The following is a 24,330-nucleotide window of genomic DNA, read 5'->3' as shown; positions in this document are numbered from 1 at the left end:
GTCGCTCTCAGGAGCTCAGTGAATTCCAGCGTGGAACTGTGATAGGATGCCACCTGTGCAACAAATCCAGTCGTGAAATTTCCTCGCTCCTAAATATTCCACAGTCAACTGTCAGCTGTATTATAAGAAAATGGAAGTGTTTGGGAACGACAGCAACTCAGCCACGAAGTGGTAGGCCACGTAAACTGACGGAGCGGGGTCAGCGGATGCTGACGCGCATAGTGCGAAGAGGTCGCCAACTTTCTGCAGAGTCAATCACTACAGACCTCCAAACTTCATGTGGCCTTCAGATTAGCTCAAGAACAGTGCGCAGAGAGCTTCATGGAATGGGTTTCCATGGTCGAGCAGCTGCATCCAAGCCATACATCACCAAGTGCAATGCAAAGCGTCGGATGCGGTGGTGTAAAGCACGCCGCCACTGGACTCTAGAGCAGTGGAGACGCGTTCTCTGGAGTGACGAATCGCGCTTCTCCATCTGGCAATCTGATGGACGGGTCTGGGTTTGGCGGTTGCCAGGAGAACGGTACTTGTCTGACTGCATTGTGCCAAGTGTAAAGTTTGTTGGAGGGGGGATTATGGTGTGGGGTTGTTTTTCAGGAGCTGGGCTTGGCCCCTTAGTTCCAGTGAAAGGAACTCTGAATGCTTCAGCATCCCAAGACATTTTGGACAATTCCATGCTCCCAACTTTGTGGGAACAGTTTGGAGCTGGCCCCTTCCTCTTCCAACATGACTGTGCACCAGTGCACAAAGCAAGGTCCATAAAGACATGGATGACAGAGTCTGGTGTGGATGAACTTGACTGGCCTGCACAGAGTCCTGACCTCAACCCGATAGAACACCTTTGGGATGAATTAGAGCGGAGACTGAGAGCCAGGCCTTCTCGTCCAACATCAGTGTGCAACCTCACAAATGCGCTTCTGGAAGAATGGTCAAAAATTCCCATAAACACACTCCTAAACCTTGTGGACAGCCTTCCCAGAAGAGTTGAAGCTGTTCTAGCTGCAAAGGGTGGACCGACGTCATATTGAACCCTATGGATTAGGAACGGGATGTCACTTAAGCTCATATGTGAGTCAAGGCAGGTGAGCAAATACTTTTGGCAATATAGTGTATATATATATATATATATATATATATATATATATATATATATATATATATATATATATATATATATATATATATATATATATATATATATATATATATATATATATATATATGGGGTGGGGGTAGTGGTCTACGAATGCATTGCAAGGGATTCATGAAAATATTTTTTATTTCTTATGCCAGTAAAATAGAACTGGGATCTGCTGAGGACCCAATTGAGATACTTAACAAGCTTCTATCATTTTTTTTCCGTTTTTTTTCCAGCTTTTTATTGTCATTACACTGTCACGAGTACAGAGCAATGAAATTCACTCTGCATTTAACCAATCCCCATGGGTCACTTCCCTGACATTTATTTTTTAAAGATGCTCACAACTCAATTTCCCCAATTACTAGTGAAAACCCATCTTTCCCCTAAAGTTTGGAATTTTTAATAATGAAATAAATACATTCTCATAAGTTGCATGGACTTTTGGGACTTCTTTCCCCTGGCTATAACGTTCTGTATTGTAGGTGAGAGATACAAGTAGTGGATATTTTTGTCACAGTTCTGGTTCTGTTATGTTTTCTTTTGAGTATTCAGTTTTACTTACTCTGGTTATTTTCAGTTTTCAGGTTTTTATTTGTTGCCCTCTGCTGCCCTCGTGTGTTCTCCTTTTTCCCTAGCTCCTTTCATGTTCTGTTCCGTTCACACCTGCTCCCAATCTGCTCGTTAGCCCTCTCTTTGTTTCAGTCTCCCATAAATACACCCTCTGTGCAGTTCTTCAGCGCTGGCTCCTCGTCTAACTTCCTCCAACTCCGTCTCTCTGAGTCTTCCTCCTCGTGATTGTTTTCTCCCACATGTCTCCATGGTTTCTGGTTTGTTTGACTTAGTTTTCATGTTTGATTTTTGGATTCCTGCCTCAGTTGTTTGTTTTCACTTCATTAAATCATCAAGAAACTCACCTCTGCCTCCCTGCCTCTGCATTTGGGTCCTCAAACCTCAACCATATCCTGGCATTTTTGTCCTTAGGTTTTAACTTAAACCATAGACATTTTACAATTTCTCATTTAAAATTTAATCTAAAATAAAACAAAAAAAAAACTGCAATTTATTAGACATACATATACAACATACAATCATCAGGCTTAGCTCAGATGTTGAATTGTGTCTGTTAAGAGATGGAATGCATCTATAATATGCAGGACGGTACTCCTGATAGTCAGAATTTGGACATCCCTTCTAATCAAACATATTCCTTTTAGTATTGGTCACTGATCCATTTCCTTACCTGTTCCTACATTGTGAAAAGCAGCAACTATGACAAACATTATCTGCATTGTGCTACACAAGACATGATGCTTGCTTCCAGACCTCAATAGTTTTATCAGAATCATCCACAAACCAGGCTAAAATACATAATTGATTGAGGGCTGATATCTGCTGATCTTTTTTGACATATCTAAGGCTGAAACTAACAATTATTGTGATAAATAATTAATCTTTTGATTATTTTTTTGATTAATCGGACAGGAAAAGGTTCCTTGAAGAAGTTTTTTTATAGGATTAAAACAGGTAAAACAAACATTTTTCCACTTGAGGAGTTCTGATTGGAGCATATTGACAGACAGATGTTTTTTTTTTATCTTACATGCAAATGTAATGTGTAATTTTGTATAATTACTGCTCTAATTGGGCTGCTCTGTCAACTAAAGGCATGTTTTAGAGTCTCTTTTCTATATTTAATCATTAATCGATTAATAAATTAGTTGATGATTATTTCGATAATTGATTAACCAATAAACACTTTCAGTCTCCAAATCAACTCACCTGAATCACATAATTAGTTCATTAATGGGACTTAACAGACCTTAAGATCAGGATGATGTAGTTCAGCCTTTTGTATTGGGAATTTGGGATGTATCCAAAAGCTGCAGGACATCAGCCTTTAAGGACTGACTTTGGACACCAATGTCCTTTGATATACCTGTATTTGTGCATATATGTTTGTCTGAAGTGTCCCGCTGCCTCTCGTCCATTGATTGCTGGAGTTGGTGAGTCATTAACCCCCAGAGCATGGTGAGCAATCAGCAGGTATAGAAGATGGATGAATGGATAGATGAATTTTAAAGGGCTCTTACACTTCTGTACCGTATTACTTCTGCTTCTACATATTGATTGTTAACCTTAAATGATTCAGCCTACATTGGTAAAAGTATAACCAACCATAAAATAGAGTTATTTCATAATATATATATACATATATATATATATATATATATATATATATATATATATATATATATATATATATATATATATATATATATATATATATATATATATATATATATATATATCCTTTCTCTAAACAGTTCTTTACATTTAACCCTAATGATGCCTCACACGTAGTTCTGCGTGTACATCTGCTGCCCAGTGTATTTTACTTACCGCAGTACCCCGGAGTACCACAGACTGTCTTCATAGTGACCTGATCATCGATGATTTTGGAAAGACCAAAGTCGGCTGTAAAACATGAAAACATTTAGACCAAACTGAGTCACAACATGTTTTTTAAAGTTGAAATGATTTTCTGCTGTTTCTATTTTAAGACAAACGCAGCGGCTGAGGCTGTGGAGGTGGAGGAGAATGTGTTTCTCTGCAGGATGCTCTGTGAACTAAATGAAAGGTGTTTGGTAGAGAGCATTCTCACTTGTCCATCTGTAGTGGTTAGCCAGGGGCTCGCTGGCCATCTGGAGGCAGAGAGGCTTCTCTGAAAATAATGAGCCACCAAAGAGCCGGTGGGGCGGCACTAAAACAAGCTTTCTGTAAGAGCTTCTGCTCCTCAGACAGATTAAAGCAAGCAGGATGTTAATTATTTAACGGTTTTGGTAAGAGCTGTGAGAGTTCTGTTATTTTTAGACATGTTTGAGCACTATCACTACATAATCTCATGGATTGCTACCTAAAACAATGGAGAGTTTTCCTCCTGTCTATTGTATCTTATTCTACTTTTACTTGATTTTCATATAAGCAGGTTTCTACTACACCTTGCTGCTTCCATATTCCTTTATCTAAAAACATGACACATTTATTATCCATATGAAAATGCACCAAAATGCTTTTTGTTCTTTTTTTCAGTTTTTGTGACACTAGTGGCTCGTTTTTTCGACAGTAGGCTGAGAGAGGGGCAGACCACAGGCCGGAGCTGAACCCGGGTCGAGGACTAAGGCCTCCGCACCACTGCGCCACCTGCACACCACCAAATTGCTTTTCAAAGGATATTTAACCATCCAGCTTACTGGCGTTAAATGTGAAATATTACAAACCATTAATTCATGCATTACAACATTTTGTACGCACTAACAGAATGTTTTGAGGGCTTATTGACATTTAGGTCAAATTTCAAAAAGTAAACAAGCATCAAAATGATAGGAAACATACAAGAGCTGTTTTGTTTCATCTGATGACATCTAAGAGTGCATTTAACATGGGAAAAAGGTTAATTAGCCAACTAACAGCTTAGAATTGCAGTGTTTCCAAGCCCCAATACACACTTCAGGACTTAAAAAATGCATAAAACCTAAGATTTTGTTCAAATTTGTAATAACTTCAATGTCTAATCAGACACTTTTAGCCAAACAGACTACAAATTATGATATAGCACTGCAATTACTGTAATATCAAAGCTAACCATAAGCTACTTGAGGGGAGACCACTAAGGTTCTGTCAAAGGTGACATAAATATAAAGGGTAGGTATAGAGCAGTGGTTCCCAAACTTTTTTGGCTCAAGGTACCCCTACGCATTTTTCCACCCAGCCGTGGTACCCCTAAACTGAAAATGATTATTTGACATTATTTGATAATAATAATTTTTCTGTCATTTTTTCAAAGTAGTAAAGAAAACATAAAATGAAGCCCCTCGTCTTAGAATATATTTGCTTACATCAAAATAAATTTACAAAATTGTTAAAATGTAAAATGTACATTCAATAAAAAACTATTAATATAATCTATGAAAAAATCCTGCGGCACCCCTGTAGTGACCTCGCGGTACCCCTAGGTGCCACGGCACCCACTTTGAAAACCCCTGGTATAGAGGGTAGTTCTGAGGTGCGGAGTGGGGGGGGGGGGGAACTAGCGAAGTACAGGATAGGTGCCAGGTGCCCTTTGAAGAGCTGAGGCATCAAGAAGTCATTAGAGATATACAGATATGCTTCATGTTCTGGTAGCACTCAGTAGCTCATTCCACCATTGCTCAAAAACACTTGATTTTTTTAGCATGAGTAGGCAATGCAAGCCGTCCAATGACCGAGTTGTTACTCTTTTATGAGAGCATGAAAGTAGATGGGGAATCTCCCACAGAGAGCTTTGTAGGCTAACATCAATGTCCTGATTTATAGCACAGGCGCTAAGTGTAGCCAATTGAAGTCAATAAACAGAGGGGGGGCATTTTCTTTAAGGGTGTTTGTAGACCAAATGCTCTGCTATGCTCCACAGGTTTCACAGCACTGGTTAGGTGACCAGTTATAAGGATGTTGTAGTAATCAAGGGGGAAGATACTGATAAGATAATAAGAATCTGGGTGGGACATTGGTTCATGCTTATCTTTGTTGAGTTAGGCAGTGCAAATTGGCATCATTGAGCAACTGAGTAATCTTTTAGGGTCAGCTGGCCACCAATTATGGTCTAGATACTTTTGATGGAGCCAGAGGTAGGGATTCAATCTGGGAAACCCACAAGAGTATGCTCTCAAAAACATGAGATTTTGGTTTTGCTAACCTATTGACATCAGTAATGTCAGGGTGATAACATAAGCAAGGACCGTCTCTGAAGGAGTGATGTGAGTTGCTGCCATTACCGACGAAAACTAAGGATGTCTAAATATTGCCCTTATATCAAATGCTCCGTTGTTTATTGCAAGTATATACAAGAAAATGTTTTCATTTTGCCTGTTGACCTAACTACCAGGGATCAATGGATAAAATTAATCTTTGACAACAATGTTCCACTGACTCTCTATGAGGCTATTCATGTTTGTGCTGCACAGTTTGCATCTAATGTTTTACTAACTTAGATGAATAACTAGGCAAAAATGGTATCAAGGCCATTCCAACAATCAGGTACTCACCTGCAGTGCAATCGGTAAGTGTAACTACTTTACTTTTTATAATTTATTGTGTAAGCCGGGAAACAATGGTAAACAAACTATGTAAAACTGCTAATGTTGCTAAGACTACATCTCCATGTAATATACAGAAAACAATAGAATAGAATTTAACTTTATTGTCATTACAATGTCATGAGTACAAAGCAACGATATGAAGTTTGCATCTATCCAGAATTGCTATACAGGATATAAATATTTATTTACATGTGTACAGAGACTATATATGCATGGACTATAAATGGTATGTATAAACAGAGAGTAATTGTAAGAGGCTATATGGAAGCTATATACAGATTATACAGCAAAGTTAGGATATATATTGATTATATTTATATATAAATATATATTTATATATATATATATATATATATATATATATATATATATATATATATATATATATATATATATATATATATATATATATATATATATATATACACTCACCGGCCACTTTATTAGGTACCCCATGCTAGTAACGGGTTGGACCCCCTTTTGCCTTTAGAACTGCCTCATTTCTTCATGGCATAGATTCAACAAGGTGCTGGAAGCATTCCTCAGGGAGTTTGGTCCATATTGACATGATGGCATCACACAGTTGCCGCAGATTTGTTGCCTGCACATCCATGATGCGAATCTCCCGTTCCACCACATCCCAAAGATGCTCTATTGGATTGAGATCTGGTGACTGTGGAGGCCATTTGAGTACAGTGAACTCATTGTCATGTTCAAGAAACCAGTCTGAGATGATTCCAGCTTTATGACATGGCGCATTATCCTGCTGAAAGTAGCCATCAGAAGTTGGGTACATTGTGGTCATAAAGGGATGGACATGGTCAGCAACAATACTCAGGTAGGCTGTGGCGTTGCAACAATGCTCAATTGGTACCAAGGGGCCCAAAGAGTGCCAAGAAAATATTCCCCACACCATGACACCACCACCACCAGCCTGAACCGTTGATACAAGGCAGGATGGATCCATGCTTTCATGTTGTAGACGCCAAATTCTGACCCTACCATTCGAATGTCGCAGCAGAAATCGAGACTCATCAGACCAGGCAACGTTTTTCCAATCTTCTATTGTCCAATTTCGATGAGCTTGTGCAAATTGTAGCCTCAGTTTCCTGTTCTTAGCTGAAAGGAGTGGCACCCGGTGTGGTCTTCTGCTGCTGTAGCCCATCTGCCTCAAAGTTCGACGTACTGTGCGTTCAGAGATGCTCTTCTGCCCACCTTGGTTGTAACGGGTGGTTATTTGAGTCACTGTTGCCCTTCTATCAGCTCGAACCAGTCTGGCCATTCTCCTCTGACCTCTAGCATCAACAAGGCATTTCCGCCCACAGAACTGCCGCTCACTGGATGTTTTTTCTTTTTCGGACCATTTTCTGTAAACCCTAGAGATGGTTGTGCGTGAAAATCCCAGTAGATCAGCAGTTTCTGAAATACTCAGACCAGCCCTTCTGGCACCAACAATCATGCCACGTTCAAAGTCACTCAAATCACCTTTCTTCCCCATACTGATGCTCGGTTTGAACTGCAGGAGATTGTCTTGACCATGTCTACATGCCTAAATGCACTGAGTTTCTGCCATGTGATTGGCTGCTTAGAAATTAAGTGTTAACGAGCAGTTGGACAGGTGTACCTAATAAAGTGGCCGGTGCGTGTATATAGTAGTGGGGTTATAATACAGGATGAATAATGACAGGCAATAGCAGATAAAAGAATACGGATTATATACAGCAATAGTTGAGAAGATAGTTGAGAAGTTGTTAGGATCCTCAGGCTTGCCCTCCAGAGGGCGCCGAGGATCCTCTTCTGCTCTGTGTTTTTCCCTTAGGGTTGAGTACTGTGGGGATCTGGAGACTACCCTCTGTCTCCAGCAGAGTGCGCCGTGGGTCTTCTGGAGCTGGAACCTTCCTGCACACCTGTTGCTAATCCTCTCATCAGAAGACCTCTCCTATATAAGCTGACTTCGGACCTTGATTCCACGCCGCAGTGTTGATCTTAGTTGGTTAGCTTCCTGAGCCTTCTGTTATAGATTGAGTCTTGGTTGTCTCTAGGTTGAGATCAGATTCTAATCTCTCCTTTATCTGTGCCTCACAGGAATCCTGTCTCTTTGTGAAGCTCTGGATAAGCTTAACCTCCTGTCTCCTCGTGAAGCTCTGGGTGAGCTTAACCTCCTGTCTCCTCGTGAAGCTCTGGATGAGCTTAACCTCCTGTTTCCTCGTGAAGCTCTGGATGAGCTTAACCACCTGTCTCCTCGTGAAGCTCAGGAAGAGCAACCTCTCTGGAACCCTGTCTCTGGTCTGCAGCTCTGGGAGAGCTGCATCACAGGAAACCAGTCTCAAGCCTGAAGCTCTTGGAAAGTATAACCTGCTAATCTGCCCTGGTGAGCCAACCCGAAGATTCCTACGTGGATGAAACCTGACGACTTCTTTGTGGAGTTTCCCTAGAGGTTCCCATGTGGATTTTCCCCTGTTGTTCCCTGCAGTGAGCTGGAAGCTCAACCAGAAGAATCCTTTGTGTTAATTCCCTGTTGTTCTCTGCAGTGAGCTGGAAGCTCAGATCTAGGCAGCCATGCTAAGCATTAAGCTAGATGCTTAGCTTTCATGAACTCTGCTAACATTCAGTCTCCAGTCACAGTACTGTCTCCAGTGAACCTGCTCCCCTGCCTGAACCAGTTCCGGTTTCATATCCATGTTTGTTCCGCAATAAACTCTTTTGGACTTTTAACCCAGTTTCCCGTGTATGTGTTCTGCATCTTGGGCTTAACTATAGTAACCCATCATGACAGAACACTGCGGCCAGACCCAAAGCCCAGCAGATCACCTCCGTCGTTGGACTAAGAAAAGGGACGCTCAGATTCATGAACATGCACAAACCCTCCGTGAGTTACAGTTAAAATTCGCTAACCACTTCTACAATGCTAACACCACGTCAGCGGCTCGTCCTGCCCCGAATCCACTTCCATTTCCTAGGTCACCGGCAGTGACGTCACTTACAAGTCAAGATAATAACCCTCCTTTCCGGTCAGAACACAGCCCGTCGTTCTCGTCACCCGGTCCTTCTCTGCCTGAGAGGTTTTCCGGTAATCCAAGTAAGCTCAAGTCTTTTCTATTTCAGTGTCGGTTATTTTTTCAATTTTATGAGTCAGATTTCCTGTATGATAGGGATAGGATAGCTTTTGTTGTGTCTTTTCTGTCCGGTGAAGCCCTTGAATGGGCAGAGACCAGATTCCCGTCAAAGTCTAGATTTAACTGTTACTATGAAACGTTCATCCGGGAGTTTGAAAGAACTTTTAGTCAGTTCTCTAAGTGCTCCGTTTCCGGCAACCTTCTGAAAATTAAACAGGGTAATAGGTCTGTTGCAGAGTTTTCTTCCGAGTTCCAGAGTAAAGCAGCCGTTTCTGGGTGGAACGAGTCTGCACTTATGACCGCGTTTCTCCAAGCTCTAAATGAACCGGTCAGAAACAAGCTAAGTTTTTATGTTGAGCCAGATACCCGTGAGGATCTCATAGAGCTAGCAGTCGGTTTAGATATTGAACTGCAAACTAGACCCAGAGCCGTACAGCCTGACCAGACACCTGAACCCGTCACCGTGGTTTCTAGACCTTTTCCCTCGCCTGATTATCTAGCTCCCCACATCCATGAGTCTGATCTCTGGGATTATTTTTATGGGGATAGGGAGGATATCTTCCCCTTCGAGCCACCACATCCAGCTCCAAGACCAGAAAATAACCCAGTTTGTTTTGAACCTGACCCCATGCCTGATTTGTTAGCCCCAGACCCTGTAATCCATTCTGGAATTCTTATTTCTCAACCGGTTAATTTATCGTCGGATTCTATCAATACACCTGCTAGCTTAGCTCCCAAGACCCCTCGGCGTAAGAAACGGCGTCGCCTTAAGTCAGCTCTGTGCCGTCTAGAGACCCCTGGGTCAGCTTTGTGCCGTCCAGAGACCCCTGAGCCTGCTCTGTGCCGTCCAGAGACCCCTGAGCCTGCTCTGTGCCGTCCAGAGACCCCTGAGCCTGTTCTGTGCCGTCCAGAGACCCCTGAGCCTGCTCTGTGCCGTCCAGAGACCCCTGAGCCTGCCCTGTGCCATCCAGAGACCCCTGAGCTGAAACTAAAGAGGGCTTCAGAATGTGGAGTTGGTGAAAAAATGCCTCCAAGAGTCCCTCAGCAAAGGCCACAAACCACCAAGAGTCCTCTACAGACGCCTCAAGCAACCTCAGAGACTGAACTTGAGCCTCCATGGGTGGTCCCCCCAGCTCCTGAGGTGGAACCACAGTCGGTGGTCCTTCCAGTTCCAGAGGTGGAACCACAGTCGGTGGTCCCACCTGCTCCTGAGGCTGAACCACAGTCGGTGGTGTCACCTGCTCCTGAGACGGAACCACAATCGGTGGTGTCTCCTGTCCCTGAGGTGGAGCCACAGTCGGTGGCCTCCCCAGTTCCTGAGGCTGAACCACAGTCGGTGGTGTCACCTGCTCCTGAGGCGGAACCACAGTCGGTGGTTCCGCATGTTCCTGAGGTGGAGCCACTGTCGGTGGTCTCCCCTGCTCCAGAGCCGCAATCGGCGGGCTCCCCTGCTCCAGAGCCGCAATCGGCGGACGCCCCTGCTTCAGAGCCGCAATCGGCTGGCGCCCCTGCTCCAGAGCAGCAATCGGCGGGCTCCCCTGTTCCAGACCCGGAGCAGCAATCGGCGGGCTCCCCAGTTCCAGACCCGGAGCAGCAATCGGCGGGCTCCCCAGTTCCAGACCCGGAGCAGCAATCGGCGGGCTCCCCAGTTCCAGACCCTGTTCCAGACCCTGTTCCAGAGCCGCAGTTGGCGGTTTCTTCAGAGCCTCCTCCAGAGCCGCAGTCGGCGGTCTCCTCAGAGCCTCCTCCAGAGCCGCAGTCGGCGGTCTCCTCAGAGCCTCCTCCAGAGCCGCAGTCGGCGGTCACTACTGAGCCTGTTTCTGAGCTGCCGAGGAGAGGACGGGGTACCCCGTGGGGGTACCTGCTAAAGCTTGGGCGTCATCCTCCTGAGAAGCTGCTTCGCCTCCGGCCCCGCGGCAGACCCCCGGAACATCAGCTTCGCCTCCGGTCCCGCGGCAGACCCCCAGAGCGTCAGCTTCGCCTCCGGCCCCGCAGCAGATCCCTGGAGTGTCGGCTTCGCTTTCGGCCCCGCGGCAGACCCCCGGAGCGTCATCTTCACCGCCGACCCCGTGGCAGACCCTCAGAGCGTCAGCTTCGCCTCCGGCCCCGCGGCAGACCCCCAGAGTGTCGACTTCGCTTCCGATCCCGCAGTCGACCACCTAAGACTCTATTCCGTTGCCAGATCCTAGGCCGGCCTCCAGAACCTCAGCCATGCCTCCGGCCCGGCAGTGGTCCTCCCAAGACGCTGCTTCGTCTCCTGCCCTGTGGTCGGCCTCCTGAGCATCTGCCTCGCCTCCGCTGCCGGCCCCACGGTAGGCCACCTGAGACTGTGCCCTGTTGCCGGTACCTCAACCGGCCACCTGAGACTCTGTCCCGCTGCCGGTCCCATGACCGGCCACCAGAGACGTTGCCCAAAAAAATTTTTGGATTTTCTTTTGTTTTCGTCCACCGTAAGTGGATCGTTTTTTGTTCTGGACTTTGTTTTTGTTTTTGCCCTCCTGGCCTGTTTCCTCCGTCGCCCACTCTGGGTGGGTTGTTTTTTGTTTTCTGGACTCTGGTTTTTGTTCCTGGCCCTCCTTGCCTTAGTGCCCCCTCCGCCCACCCTGGGTGGGTTGTTTTTTGTTTTCTGGACTTTGTTTTTTGTTCCTGGCCCTCCTTGCCTTAGTGCCCCCCCCGCCCACCCTGGGTGGGTTGTTTTTTGTTTGTTTTTGTTGGACTTTTTCTGGGGGCGTCTGGAATCCGCCCTTGAGGGGGGGGTACTGTTAGGATCCTCAGGCTTGCCCTCCAGAGGGCGCAGAGGACCCTCTTCTGCTCTGTGTTTTTCCCTTAGGGTTGAGTACTGTGGGGATCTGGAGACTACCCTCTGTCTCCAGCAGAGTGCGCCGTGGGTCTTCTGGAGCTGGAACCTTCCTGCACACCTGTTGCTAATCCTCTCATCAGAAGACCTCTCCTATATAAGCTGACTTCAGACCTTGATTCCACACCGCAGTGTTGATCTTAGTTGGTTGGCTTCCTGAGCCTTCTGTTATAGATTGAGTCTTGGTTGTCTCTAGGTTGAGATCAGATTCTAATCTCTTTTATCTGTGCCTCACAGGAATCCTGTCTCCTCGTGAAGCTCTGGGTGAGCTTAACCTCCTGTTTCCTCGTGAAGCTCTGGATGAGCTTAACCTCCTGTCTCCTCGTGAAGCTCTGGATGAGCTTAACCACCTGTCTCCTCGTGAAGCTCAGGAAGAGCAACCTCTCTGGAACCCTGTCTCTGGTCTGCAGCTGTGGGAGAGCTGCATCACAGGAAACCAGTCTCAAGCCTGAAGCTCTTGGAAAGTCTAACCTGCTAATCTGCCCTGGTGAGCCAACCCGAAGATTCCTACGTGGATGAAACCTGACGACTTCTTTGTGGAGTTTCCCTAGAGGTTCCCATGTGGATTTTCCCCTGTTGTTCCCTGCAGTGAGCTGGAAGCTCAACCAGAAGAATCCTTTGTGTTAATTCCCTGTTGTTCTCTGCATTGAGCTGGAAGCTCAGATCTAGGCAGCCATGCTAAGCATTAAGCTAGATGCTTAGCTTTCATGAACTCTGCTAACATTCAGTCTCCAGTCACAGTACTGTCTCCAGTGAACCTGCTCCCCTGCCTGAACCAGTTCCCGTTTCATATCCATGTTTGTTCCGCAATAAACTCTTTTGGACTTTTAACCTAGTTTCCCGTGTATGTGTTCTGCATCTTGGGCTTAACTATAGTAACCCATCATGACAGAAGTATGTGTAAGTGGTGTTGGATCCGTAGGCTGTTGTGTCTGTGTGTGTGAGGAACAAAGTTCAAGGGTTAAAAAGAAAAAAAGGGTTAAAAAGGGGTTCTAAATGAGCTTCAAGTAAAAAATATTTAAATATATGGTCCTAATAATGATTAAACATTAATTTGAAGACAATAGGACAGTACATGTTTCACCGAAACAGCAGAAAGCCTCTATTCTGAAGATAGCCCACAATATGCTCAATGTCATCTGAGGAAGGCCATTTGTGGGCCAAACTGGTGCTCCTGGTTTGTTTGTACACTTTCTGTGTACCTTCTGTGTACCTTCTACTTTCTGTGTTTTATTTTCAAAGGTTTATAAGTACTTATGTTGCTTACTGAGTTAGTTTTTAATTAATGGTCGGACAAATGTCAATGAACTTTAACAGGACATTTTTTAAAGAGTTAGAAGTTTAGGTTTGCTTTTAGCCGAGTATCGTTCATGTGCAGAATGAGTGTGTGGTCTGTTACCTATTTTCAGTGGTGCATCCAGTGACAGGTCGGCATACAGCAGGTTCTCTGGTTTTAGGTCACGGTGAACAACGCCGTTACCGTGCAAATACTGAAACACACAGAAAAACATGGGAGGAGCCCACTGTGAAAGCTAATCCATTTAAATTCTACCTGGAACTGTGACAGGTACATAATGAGAGAGCAGAGCAGAGAGGAGGATGATGCCTTCAGGTGAGGGGCGATGTTTGGGTTGATGGAGGTCTGCGGGAAGATTTGGCAGGACGGATGTAGACACAGAGTGTAGCTCTGGACTGACAGATGGCCTCCTTATCAGCAGGAGCAGAGAGGAAATAACCAAGGTTGAGACAGGAGGAGAAGCTTTTAATCAGTTATAAACACTTTGTAAAGGTCTCAACGTGTGAAAGTTAACTATGGTCATAAATCTACATCATTTCTAACACTTAGTGTCTAAAAAAACACTTAAACAAGCTGCTTTGGTCTAAAAACCTGAATGCTTTTATTGAATCATAACTGATATGAATTTCTTAATTATTTTAAAGCAACCAAATTGTTCTCAGCAGCAGAAATAATCATTTTACTCCTGTTTTCTGAACTGGTCCACTCCTATGGTGCTTCAGTAGTTTCTGGTTGTCATGACTTTTGTTTTTCAATGCTTTGTTCATTGAAATGCTTTCTGTTGGCTGGACACTCATAGTATTATTATTATTAGGAAACATAATTCATTAAGTAAAAATAATTTTGCTGGTTCAACTTCTGCAGCCAGAGCTCTGATAAGAATTAAAATGGCTCATAATTTTTCTACAAGTTTATTTTCGGGTCTTTGGCTCACTCTTAAGAGAGCCAAAGAAACCCTGTTGACTAGACCTAAAACATTCCTTTTTAATTAAACTTATAGAGTGGCTTAGGCTATTCTTAGGTGTCACTCAGAACTTTAGCTCTTTCTGCGTTTTTCTTTTACTTTTCTTTGTTACCGGATTGCTGCTATTAGCTTTGTATTTACTGTCAGTAAAGAATACACTTAGACCAGTGCTTCTGTGTTTAGCTGCTTTCAGTATTTCTTGAAAAAAAAAGCCATTGGAGTTAGAATGTTATTGTACCCAACTTATTTTTTTCCATATAAGTACATATACAGTAAGTACCTTTTGGCTTCCTGTTAAGAGAGTTTTTTTTTTTTTTGTCTCCCCATGCTCGCTCTGGATAACAGATACTTGAAAAGTCAGTAAATGGATGAAATTGAAGCAATACCAACTCTAAGGTCTCTTCGCCTGTGCAGAAATGCAAGCCAGTTTAAGCAGAACTCAGACAAATGGAAAGTAGTTTTAATGGCGATATAATAGAGCACAGCGTTACCTGAGGCATTTAATGAGGCCTTCTGCCTGATGAGCAAATCTTAAGGCTTTGACAACAGGCAGCTTTATTTTCTACATCATCAGAAAAGTTATTTCAAGGCAGTAACTGAAAAATCAACAGTAAAGCCCACACTTTTCACGAACAGTGGAAGAATAATAAGGGACACAGCCAGGCTGGCAGTGAGTGGAGTTGTGTCTGACACCTTTTGCGGCTACAAATAGTTGGTGAGAGAATATAGCACATAAATGAGAGGATGAAAAATGTTTTTATTACACGTACGATCAGGCTGTGATCAAGCTGTGTATAATTATTTAGAGCCATTGCCAGCAAATTTCCTTCAGTGCAGTTTATTTCAACATGCATTTGTAAATAATTAAGCAATACAAGCCTTTTCCAGACTTAACAAAAGTAAACAATGTTTTTATAAGGAAAAAATTATAATTTTTAACCTTACAAATGAACAACCAGCAGCTCCTGCTGATTACTGTTGTGTTTAGCAGCAGACCTGTACATCTTATCCTAACATTCAATGTTAGGAATATATATATTATGTTTCATGCTCTAAATATCTCAGAGTAAGTATATGTTGTGAGAAAAAAAATATTCAACTATGCAATCCAGTTAAATGAAGGAGACAGATGGTAATTCACTCAGTCAGCACTTTACTATCCTTCTTTGCAAATAGAGAACAAGACAATCATAGAAATCCTTCCAGGTCCATGATCTGCCTTGTTCTGGTTAGACCAAAGTTCCTCTCACTGACTTAAACCCTGAAGAAAAGCTGTGAAGGTTGTTAATAATAATAAAATAAAATAAAAACTATGGACAGTTGGATATAACAGTAAATGTTATGAATAAATCCTGAGAAAAAGTCTAGTTTGTTAGGGAATTAATCAGGGATTAAGGGTTTTGCTCAGGAACCCAGACTGGAAGCTGTAGTGTAGGGAATCGGGTTCTTGCAACCTTCGCAGAGCACAAGCGCACTCCTCTAACCACTAGACCAGCACTCCCCTAAACTACTCCTCTACCTTAGACACCCTGTAGCCTTGCAGCTCTGAGACCCAAATGAATGCTTTTATGTGTAAGTAAATGTAAAATCAGCACTAATAAATCAATATATGTGAAAAGGCAATTATTGGAGATAGATTTTTCCCACCACAGTATGCCTATACTGCATGGCTCTCATTAATAACATTTATCTTTTTACTATATATTTTTTCAAACAAAATTCCCATGTCTGTAACTTGTTCCTAGTCCAAAAACCGTGATAACGTTTACAGAAAGAGAGAGCCGCTGTTTCTCCAGGTGAAGATTATTTAACTTCGGGATAAACTGGTATTCCTAATTGTTCAGTTGCTGAAGAGTCTCCATGATTGATTGCTAGGTGGCGTCACGTCAACTGCCTTGAATGAATTGGAAAATTTTTGTTCCAGTTCAGACCAAATGTCAGTTTTCTTGTAACTAATAATTATTCTAAAACACATTTTTCTGGAATTTGCAATTCTATTTAACCAATTTTTTTTTGCTTGAGCCATTTTATCTTTAGATATTTCTTTGGTTTTTACAATGATTTTGTACACTGCTAAATGTTAAACTTTTATCTAACTGCAGTTAAAGATACACCCACAGTTTTCAAACCTCCCATTCCTGTATTCCTAAAAGCTTATTAGGCTTAGCATATTTGAGACTTATTCTCCTTTAGTGGCTTATTATGTTTCTGGCCTGTTGACAGTTCACCTGGTTGAATGAGAGGTTCCTTTAGTAATTGCTTGCCCCTGTTCCTATTTCTTTTAAATATCCTGCAAACATCAAATTCCAGGTTGCATCAAAAGAATATTTTCATCAGTTTAATTAATGATCTCATCCTAGAGGGGAAAAAAAACATAACTTCCATTAGTGCCTTGAAGGAGGCTCCATGTTGAGGAACTGCTATAAAAAGATGTTGTGCTCTGGGACCACAGCGTGTTTCTTCTGCTGCAGATTAACGCCACATTCACATCTGACACAACAAATACAACTTCAGAGTAATCCCAACGCAGACACACACACACACACACACACACACATCAACAAGACAGGCATGCACATACGTAAACATGCATGCATAAACAGGCGTATGTTCAGTAAATGTGGGGCAGGCCTGGTCATTGTGTGTGTTAATCCTCTCTTGTTTTAATCTGTTCGGCAGCAGGATGGAAGCTGCTGTTACATAAGAGACCTGCAGCCGATTGCACGCAGCCACATCTACAAGAACTTTGGTGTTTACAACCAAAGCCAGACGCGGCGACGCCCACATTTACAAATACTTCACCAGGCACACAGAAATCACTAGTTTACCAAAGCAGACATAGTCATATATGGAGTACAATAAGATAATTTGATTTGGGATTGGATTTTAAAAAATGGATAACGGGATTTAATTGAGCTTTTTTGTGTTGCTATAAGAACTGAATCTTCCCTTTGAATGACAAAAATGACCCTGACCTTTTTAAGCGTGAACTCTTCCAAACCTCAGACTATTTGCTGTGATATTTGGCACCCAGGTGTCTGAAGCAGAAGCTTTTAAGCAGCCAGAAAAACTTACAAAGACTTAAGTTGTCTTCTCAGAACATCCAACAGATGTTGAACTGAGAGACTGGGAATTTCTTAGACCAGGTCAACACTTTAAACTAATTATCTGTTTTCATAATAGCTTTGTTGATTTTTCTAGTTCGGTGTGAGGAAATTTCCCTCCAAGTAAGAAAGATACAGACTTAGTGGGATCCTTCACAATTCATATTGAATAAATCTCCTTTTAATTTAGACCCCAAAGTTAAGCAGGGTGTCTATGGATTTATAAGCCAGCAACTCCTAATCGTGTCAATATCTGGTCTGTTTGCTCCTCCTTAATTGGTTATTTCCTTCACCTGCCGTTTTCCCTCCCTGCCTCAATTATAATTTATTCCTCTCACCTGTTTCTTCGGGGTTATATTCTGTTCAGGATGAGCATTCAGAGCCAGATCATTACTTGTCTTTCTGTTAGTCTGTTTATTTGTTTTCTGTCTGCCTGTCTGTTCAGTTTTATTTCATGGTTCATGTCCTGGATCCTGGCAGCCAGTGGAAAGAGGTTTTTGTGTTTGTCTCGTCTTCTGATCATCCACCGTTTCTCCCCCGCTGAGTCCTCTGGGTTTTTGGCTCTATATGTGGGGAGGTTCAGTTTTTATCCCAGTAAGCCTGGCTCCAAGGAGGAGACCAGTTTAAAGGTCCTGCATCAAGTTCTGGTTCCATGTCCTGTCTCGGCTACCCTCTGCCACTGAGCCTGCCTGTCTGCACCTGATCCTGTCTGCTCCTGTGCGTGACCGTCTGGCCACGCTTCTGAACTCTGTCAGATTCCGAACCTGTCTGGGAGCTTGGGATGGGCATAGGTTTGCATAGGGACCATAGGGACAAGTCCTTACTAAAACTTTGGACGGACCTACCTGTCCCTACCAACAATTAAATGTGAATGCCATGTTTATAATTTACAATACAGCTTTGTTGCAGCAGTAGAGGAGTTCTGGAATGGGGAATATTGACAGACGAAAACATGTTTTATCTAAAATGGAAAATGTTTATTTCTTTTTACAATTTTGGTATAATTCTTGCTCTAAGTTGGTCGCTCTGTGAGCTAAAGACATCTTTTAGAGTCTCGATACTCCATAATGATCAATCGATTACTAAATTTGTTGACATTATTTCAATAATTGATTAATCCAATAAATTGTTTAAGCCATAAATAAAATACATGAAATGGGCTAAACAGAGTAACTACAGCCTAGATGTAGAGCTTGTAGAGTGAAGTTAATATATTGAATGCTCAGTGTCAGTTCCTCTTCTATTTCCAGTGCTCATATAAATACAATACATTTATTTGGCGTCCCTTGACTCTATTATTTTGCTTTGTTTTAATGATACAAGGAGAACATTTAAAAGATAAGAGTGGGTTTTACCTCTGTACAATTTTATATCTTCAAAAAACAAAAAAGTATAAATCCACATATAGCAGACATATTTAGACTATATTCTGTTAAATAGGCACAGATTTACCTACTGTCTTAGGTAATGTCAAATGCAAACCTTTTCAAAGTGTAAATAAAGTCCTATTTTCTCATTCATCAGAGCCAGTAAAGCGTCAGTCATTACTAAACAGCATCTAGTGTGTGTAGTGCTTATAAATTTTGTATAAATGTAGCAAGAAATACTGCTGTTCTCTTTAAATGAAATACACCCTGATTTTCACGTCAAGCATAAAAAAACGAGCATGCATATTTTTGCATAGGACCACTGACATCAGACCAACAGTGTCCCTACCAAAGTTGAAATCAAACCTATGCCCTTGGAGCTTGGTATTGCCTGGAAGCCTGGATCCTGTCACCTGTCTGTTCCTGCCTGATCTGGATCCCGTCTGATCTGTCTGTTCCTGTTCTGCCCTGTATCACTGGCCTGGATCAGCTTGGCAGCAACGGGGACACTCTGGATGATGCGAGCCGCGTCAGCCGTCAGCCCATCGGCTGGACTGCACCCCCCTCAAGGGGTATGGAATAAACTGCTAAACCAGAGTGTCAGAGATTGGGCGGTGCCCCGTCCCCCTCCTGCTGTATCCATGAGCCACAGCTCCACTTTAGTTTTTGTTTGTTATTTAATAAACGTTTTGAACTTTCCTACTGACTGTCTCTCCTTGAATACTGGGTCCATCTTTCCTCGGTTCATGACAAATCGGAATGGTCCATATGTACAGCCAGATTAATGATTGGAAAGTTTAAAACAAACTTAGCTAAAGAAAGACTAAATAAGTATAAGTCCCCTGAAACAGGGGAAGTCAATGGTGTTAAATAAATTAACATTTAAAATATATTTAAACATATAACCAGAGCTGCCTGAGGATTAAACAACAGATCCTCACCTCCATAAAGATATCTTCCTCCGTGGTTCAAGCCCTCCTGCTGATTTGGACAAAGTCTATAGCCCTATAATGCCAAATGTATCGTATTTGATACATACGGTTTCTGAAATGTTTTGCATCTGACACCTTTTGCACAATTTAATGGTAAAAACTTTGCTCAAAATCCTATTGTACACAATCAGATACACCTCATAACAGCCAGTAGAAGACTACACAAAAAATAATCTTGACTTATCGCATAGTAATAAATTATTAATATCAAAAATGTATTTCTGTTTTTTCTTTTTACATATTTTGTTAAAAGGGCAAATAAGAAATTCAAACCAAAAAAAAGTAATTTTCTGTTTGTTTTATTCTTGGATCAGGCTTTAAAGGGATAGATGCTATTTGATTATGAAATACCCAGATAATATTCTGTATTTCTAATTTTTATTTTTAGTTTCAGCACCATTTTTTGAATCAATCTATTAAAAAGAAAAAAAAATCAAGAAAGCTAACTACATGAACCTCTGTCTCCTAATAAGTAACTCTGCCTGTCACTTTCAGAACATATCAAACTAACCTAATTGTATCTGAAGCCCAGAGGGCTCTGATTAAAGAAAACACCAACTTTGACAGGAGATCTTTATTATTTGTTTAGTTATAGTTAAACATAATGAAACCTGACAGATGTGGCCCGTTGAGTATGGATGGATGGATGGATGGATGGATGGATAGATGGATGGATGGATGGATGGATGGATGGATGGATGGATGGATGGATGGATGGATGGATGGATGGATGGATGGATGGATGGATGTTTTATTTTTAACAGTTAAACAAAATCCCTTCAATTTATCTTAAAGATCCTTATCCGCTATCATAGAAAACCTGGGATATTCAGCTTTTATTTTAGGCTCTAAAGCTCAAGAATCTGCAAAAAAAGAGTAACTTTTAAAAAATATTTTATGTCTATGTTTAACACATTTCAACCCCAGTGTCCAAAGCAGAACCACAGAAGAGACCCTAGTGTTAAATAAAGCAATGATTTGGACTAACTTTGCTTTAATTATGGATTTATTATCTGATACATGTCACATCTTTTAATAATGTATAGCTGCCAAACACTTAAAGGAATAATATACAGCTGTACTGTTAAATACTAATATTAATACAAATTTGAATCCCAAATAAAATTATGATGCAGTCTTCCCTTGCAGTTATGTTTACCCTACAGTATATCATTTCTTACTGCATATTTGAACAATAACATGAAAAAAATAATAATTTAATAGATCTGGCTGATAAATAGATGCTGCATACTTTTGGATTTTCATTTCCTAAACTCCACCTCATCTTGTTCTGGTTGTGTTGTGCGAGTGTTGTGTGTGTTCTCCACTCCTATACAGGAACTATTTCTGGTGCAAAACCTTTGTAAATTGTAGATAAATTTCTATCTTTCACATATAGAAAAGAACTTGTATGAATGACACTCATAATGAGCATACTCTCCCAATAATATAGTTATAAAAAGGAAACCTACATTCTGTAAACTAAATGAGCAGATTAAAAAAATGGAACAACACCTTAATGAAAGTTAAAGGAACAGCGCAGTAAATCTAATTTTTTCCATCCTTTCTTTCCATCTAGGAAGAAAACTGCAGAAATGTTAAACTCTAACTATTGCAACTGCAGCAGTACAGGATAGTGTCCTCACCTTATCAGCAAGAATATACTTTCAAAAGCATTTGTCAATATTGTATTGAGTTTGCAGGAACCTCTGCTGTATCTGTCACCAGTTACCACCAATTCACACATAGTTTTGCTAAACATATCAAGATGACATATCAGACAAAATTAGGAGCACTAAAAATAAAGTGTGATTTGTAAAGCAGAGTCTTGACTCACATTAGCAGATTTGTGAAGTTGTAAAAGCGGAAGAGGTGTGACTGTTGTTTTGTTTGTGAACAACCGAAATGATTCTGCTATTACAAGTTAAAACTAACAACGAATAAATAAAAAACAGAATCACCTCCATAGGTTTCTTTAGGGCACAGAAGACCCAGACAACCATAGCAATAGAAAACAGAAGCAATTAGAAAAGCTCAGCAGCAGCATGTCAGCATCAACTGGCAAAGAACAGAGTAACACCAGTAGATGGAAAAGGGAAGCATTTATAGCATACATTTGAGATTTGAGCATCTATTCCTTCATCTATTCCGTTTCACTGTTGGAAATGAGTCAATCATTTAAAACTAGATGGCATAATCCCTGTGAGTCAGATAAAGTGAGAGTGAAGGGTGACAGGAAAAGCTGAAGGGAAGATGGAAGAGGACAGAAGAATCTACTCAAAGGGAAAGTAAGAAAAAAAATGATTCAGCAGCAGCGAAAAAAACTCTTCAGTGATCACAAAACACTCAAATCCATCAGTCCAAGTCCCAAATATGGTGACAGAAGGATGTTCTTAATTTCTTTATAACTAAAATAACATAAAAAAACACAAAATGCAGCGTAAAATGCAGCACCATGTGGGCGGGAGCCATCAAACATCTGAGCTTTGTAAAGCTGAGCTTTTTTTCTTTTTCACTGTATGTAGCTAAAGTCGTCTTTATCAACAGCTCATCGGGCTTTGAAACACTTTCTCCTTTTTTCCCCACCCATCCATCAACATTGGTTTAAAAGATGACAGAGAATCTGTGAGCTTGGAAGCACAGCAAATTAAGGCTGGTTTGAAACATATCCACAGCTCAGTCCAATAATATTTAAAAGCTCATTCCAGTTTCTAACGTTTGCTGTTGTTCTGGTGCATGTATTTCCTTTTTTCTATTTCTTACTGAAATTTGACCCAGAGTTACAGAATCATCCAGAATCTCACCCAAGGGCCAATTTTCCCTGAAGCCGCTGCTTTCCGCAGAGCGCTCTCTCTCCTCTTTCAGCCGCTGTCATTATCAGCTAAACATCAGGTGCAACAGAACACATCAGCAGAAGATTACCACTAACCTCACTAATCAGCTTTTCCTCCCTGTGTTTACTGACTGCATCCCTAAAGGCCTGGTTTTATTTAACTGCTGCATACTAACCTTTAAGTACAATTTTCTGTCTCTTTGACGCTTCATTAATTCAGCTTGGAAACGAGAACCTGTGACTAATCAGAGTAAGGAAGGCTGCCGCCTACAGAAGAACAAGTGCTCTGTATCCATCATCCTTCACTTTCAGCATTTCTGTTGCAGCCTCAGGATGTTTCAGGTGGATCTTTTCTTAAAAAATAACCATGTAACCATATCTTCTCTCTGCATTCTGTGGAAAACAGCAGTCTGGCTGCATCACACTGGAAAAAAAAAATCCTGCCTCTTACACCTCGGAGAGTGTTGACAAAGTGTTTTATTCACACTCGCGCTACGGTGTCAATAACCTGTTGGAACGTTGTCACCATTTCATCTAAAAACAGCCCGTCTGAAGACGGAGTTTGGTGAGAAGCTGCAGAGGTGTAACCGTGCTGGTGGCTGTGAGCAGTGAGCCGATAATTAGAACAATTGCAAGTAAGGAATCCTCAATCAGTTACAGAGACCAAGTGGATCTATACAGATAAAGAAAAAAAACAACAAACAGGAACAACTGGATTTTGGAAGCTGTAATATAAGACCCCCAAAGCAACAGATAATGGTTCAACATGATCAGAAAAAGTCTAAATCTGTCATACCCACAATGATTATTCAGTGAACAGACTCTCCCCTGGCTGGATCTCTGCAGCTCCTCCAAAGAAACCACACTATTTGCATTCTTCATGTTTGGATTAAAGCTTTCTATCCCTCAGTGTGTCTCATCTGTTTTCAGTGCCAGAGTGGGTCAGTATTTGGTCTCTTCTTTCTCCATGATGTTCAAATCTGTAGATGTTCTTTCTCACAACTTATTCCCTGACTTGTTGGCCGACTTTTTTATGGAATTTATTATGTTTTCTGAATAAACTCTTAAACCTTTACAGAAGAGCTGCATTTAGGCTATGCTCACACTGCAGCCTGAAGTGACCCAAATCCAATTCTTTTGGCAATATGTGACCTGTTTCAGATCTCTTCATGACAGTCTAAACAACACTGATCAGATTTTATCATAAGCAACCAAGGCCACTCATCTATGTTTTTAAATGCAGAATGTGTCTGAACAGCCAGGTCGCATTCATTCGACCTGTACATCAGTATTACTCTACAAAGGTCACCATTCGGTGTCTTGCTACCCAGAAATGGGTAGAAAAACAACAACTATTGCAGACGAAAATGCGGAAGGCATTGGACAAGAAATGAAGGATTGCAAGATGCGCTCCAGCACTAATGTCCATGTTTACTTCCTTAAACACAGAACACGCTCGCCAGCTGTGACGTCATTACATACTCTATTGCAAATGCCGGACATTAAAATCACATATAAGTCGCA

At 41.7% G+C, this 24,330-nt stretch overlaps 1 protein-coding gene across 2 annotated transcripts in view; it reads right to left on the bottom strand.

The window, feature by feature from the left end:
- Positions 1 to 24,330, bottom strand: part of si:ch73-60h1.1 (calcium/calmodulin-dependent protein kinase type IV) — a 45,415-nt gene that overhangs the window by 5,684 nt on the left and 15,401 nt on the right. For both annotated transcript variants that reach the window (XM_038286881.1, XM_038286889.1), the window contains 2 exons: positions 13,649 to 13,739; positions 3,542 to 3,616 (listed from right to left, as the gene is read on the bottom strand). In XM_038286881.1, coding sequence (XP_038142809.1) covers positions 3,542 to 3,616; positions 13,649 to 13,739 — 166 coding nt within the window. The remainder of the gene's footprint in view (positions 1 to 3,541; positions 3,617 to 13,648; positions 13,740 to 24,330) is intronic.

This window comes from Cyprinodon tularosa, unplaced genomic scaffold (genome assembly GCF_016077235.1).
Source record: "Cyprinodon tularosa strain WSP-4 unplaced genomic scaffold, ASM1607723v1 ctg106, whole genome shotgun sequence".
Lineage (NCBI taxonomy): Eukaryota > Metazoa > Chordata > Actinopteri > Cyprinodontiformes > Cyprinodontidae > Cyprinodon > Cyprinodon tularosa.
This window is presented reverse-complemented; position numbering and strand designations above follow the sequence as displayed.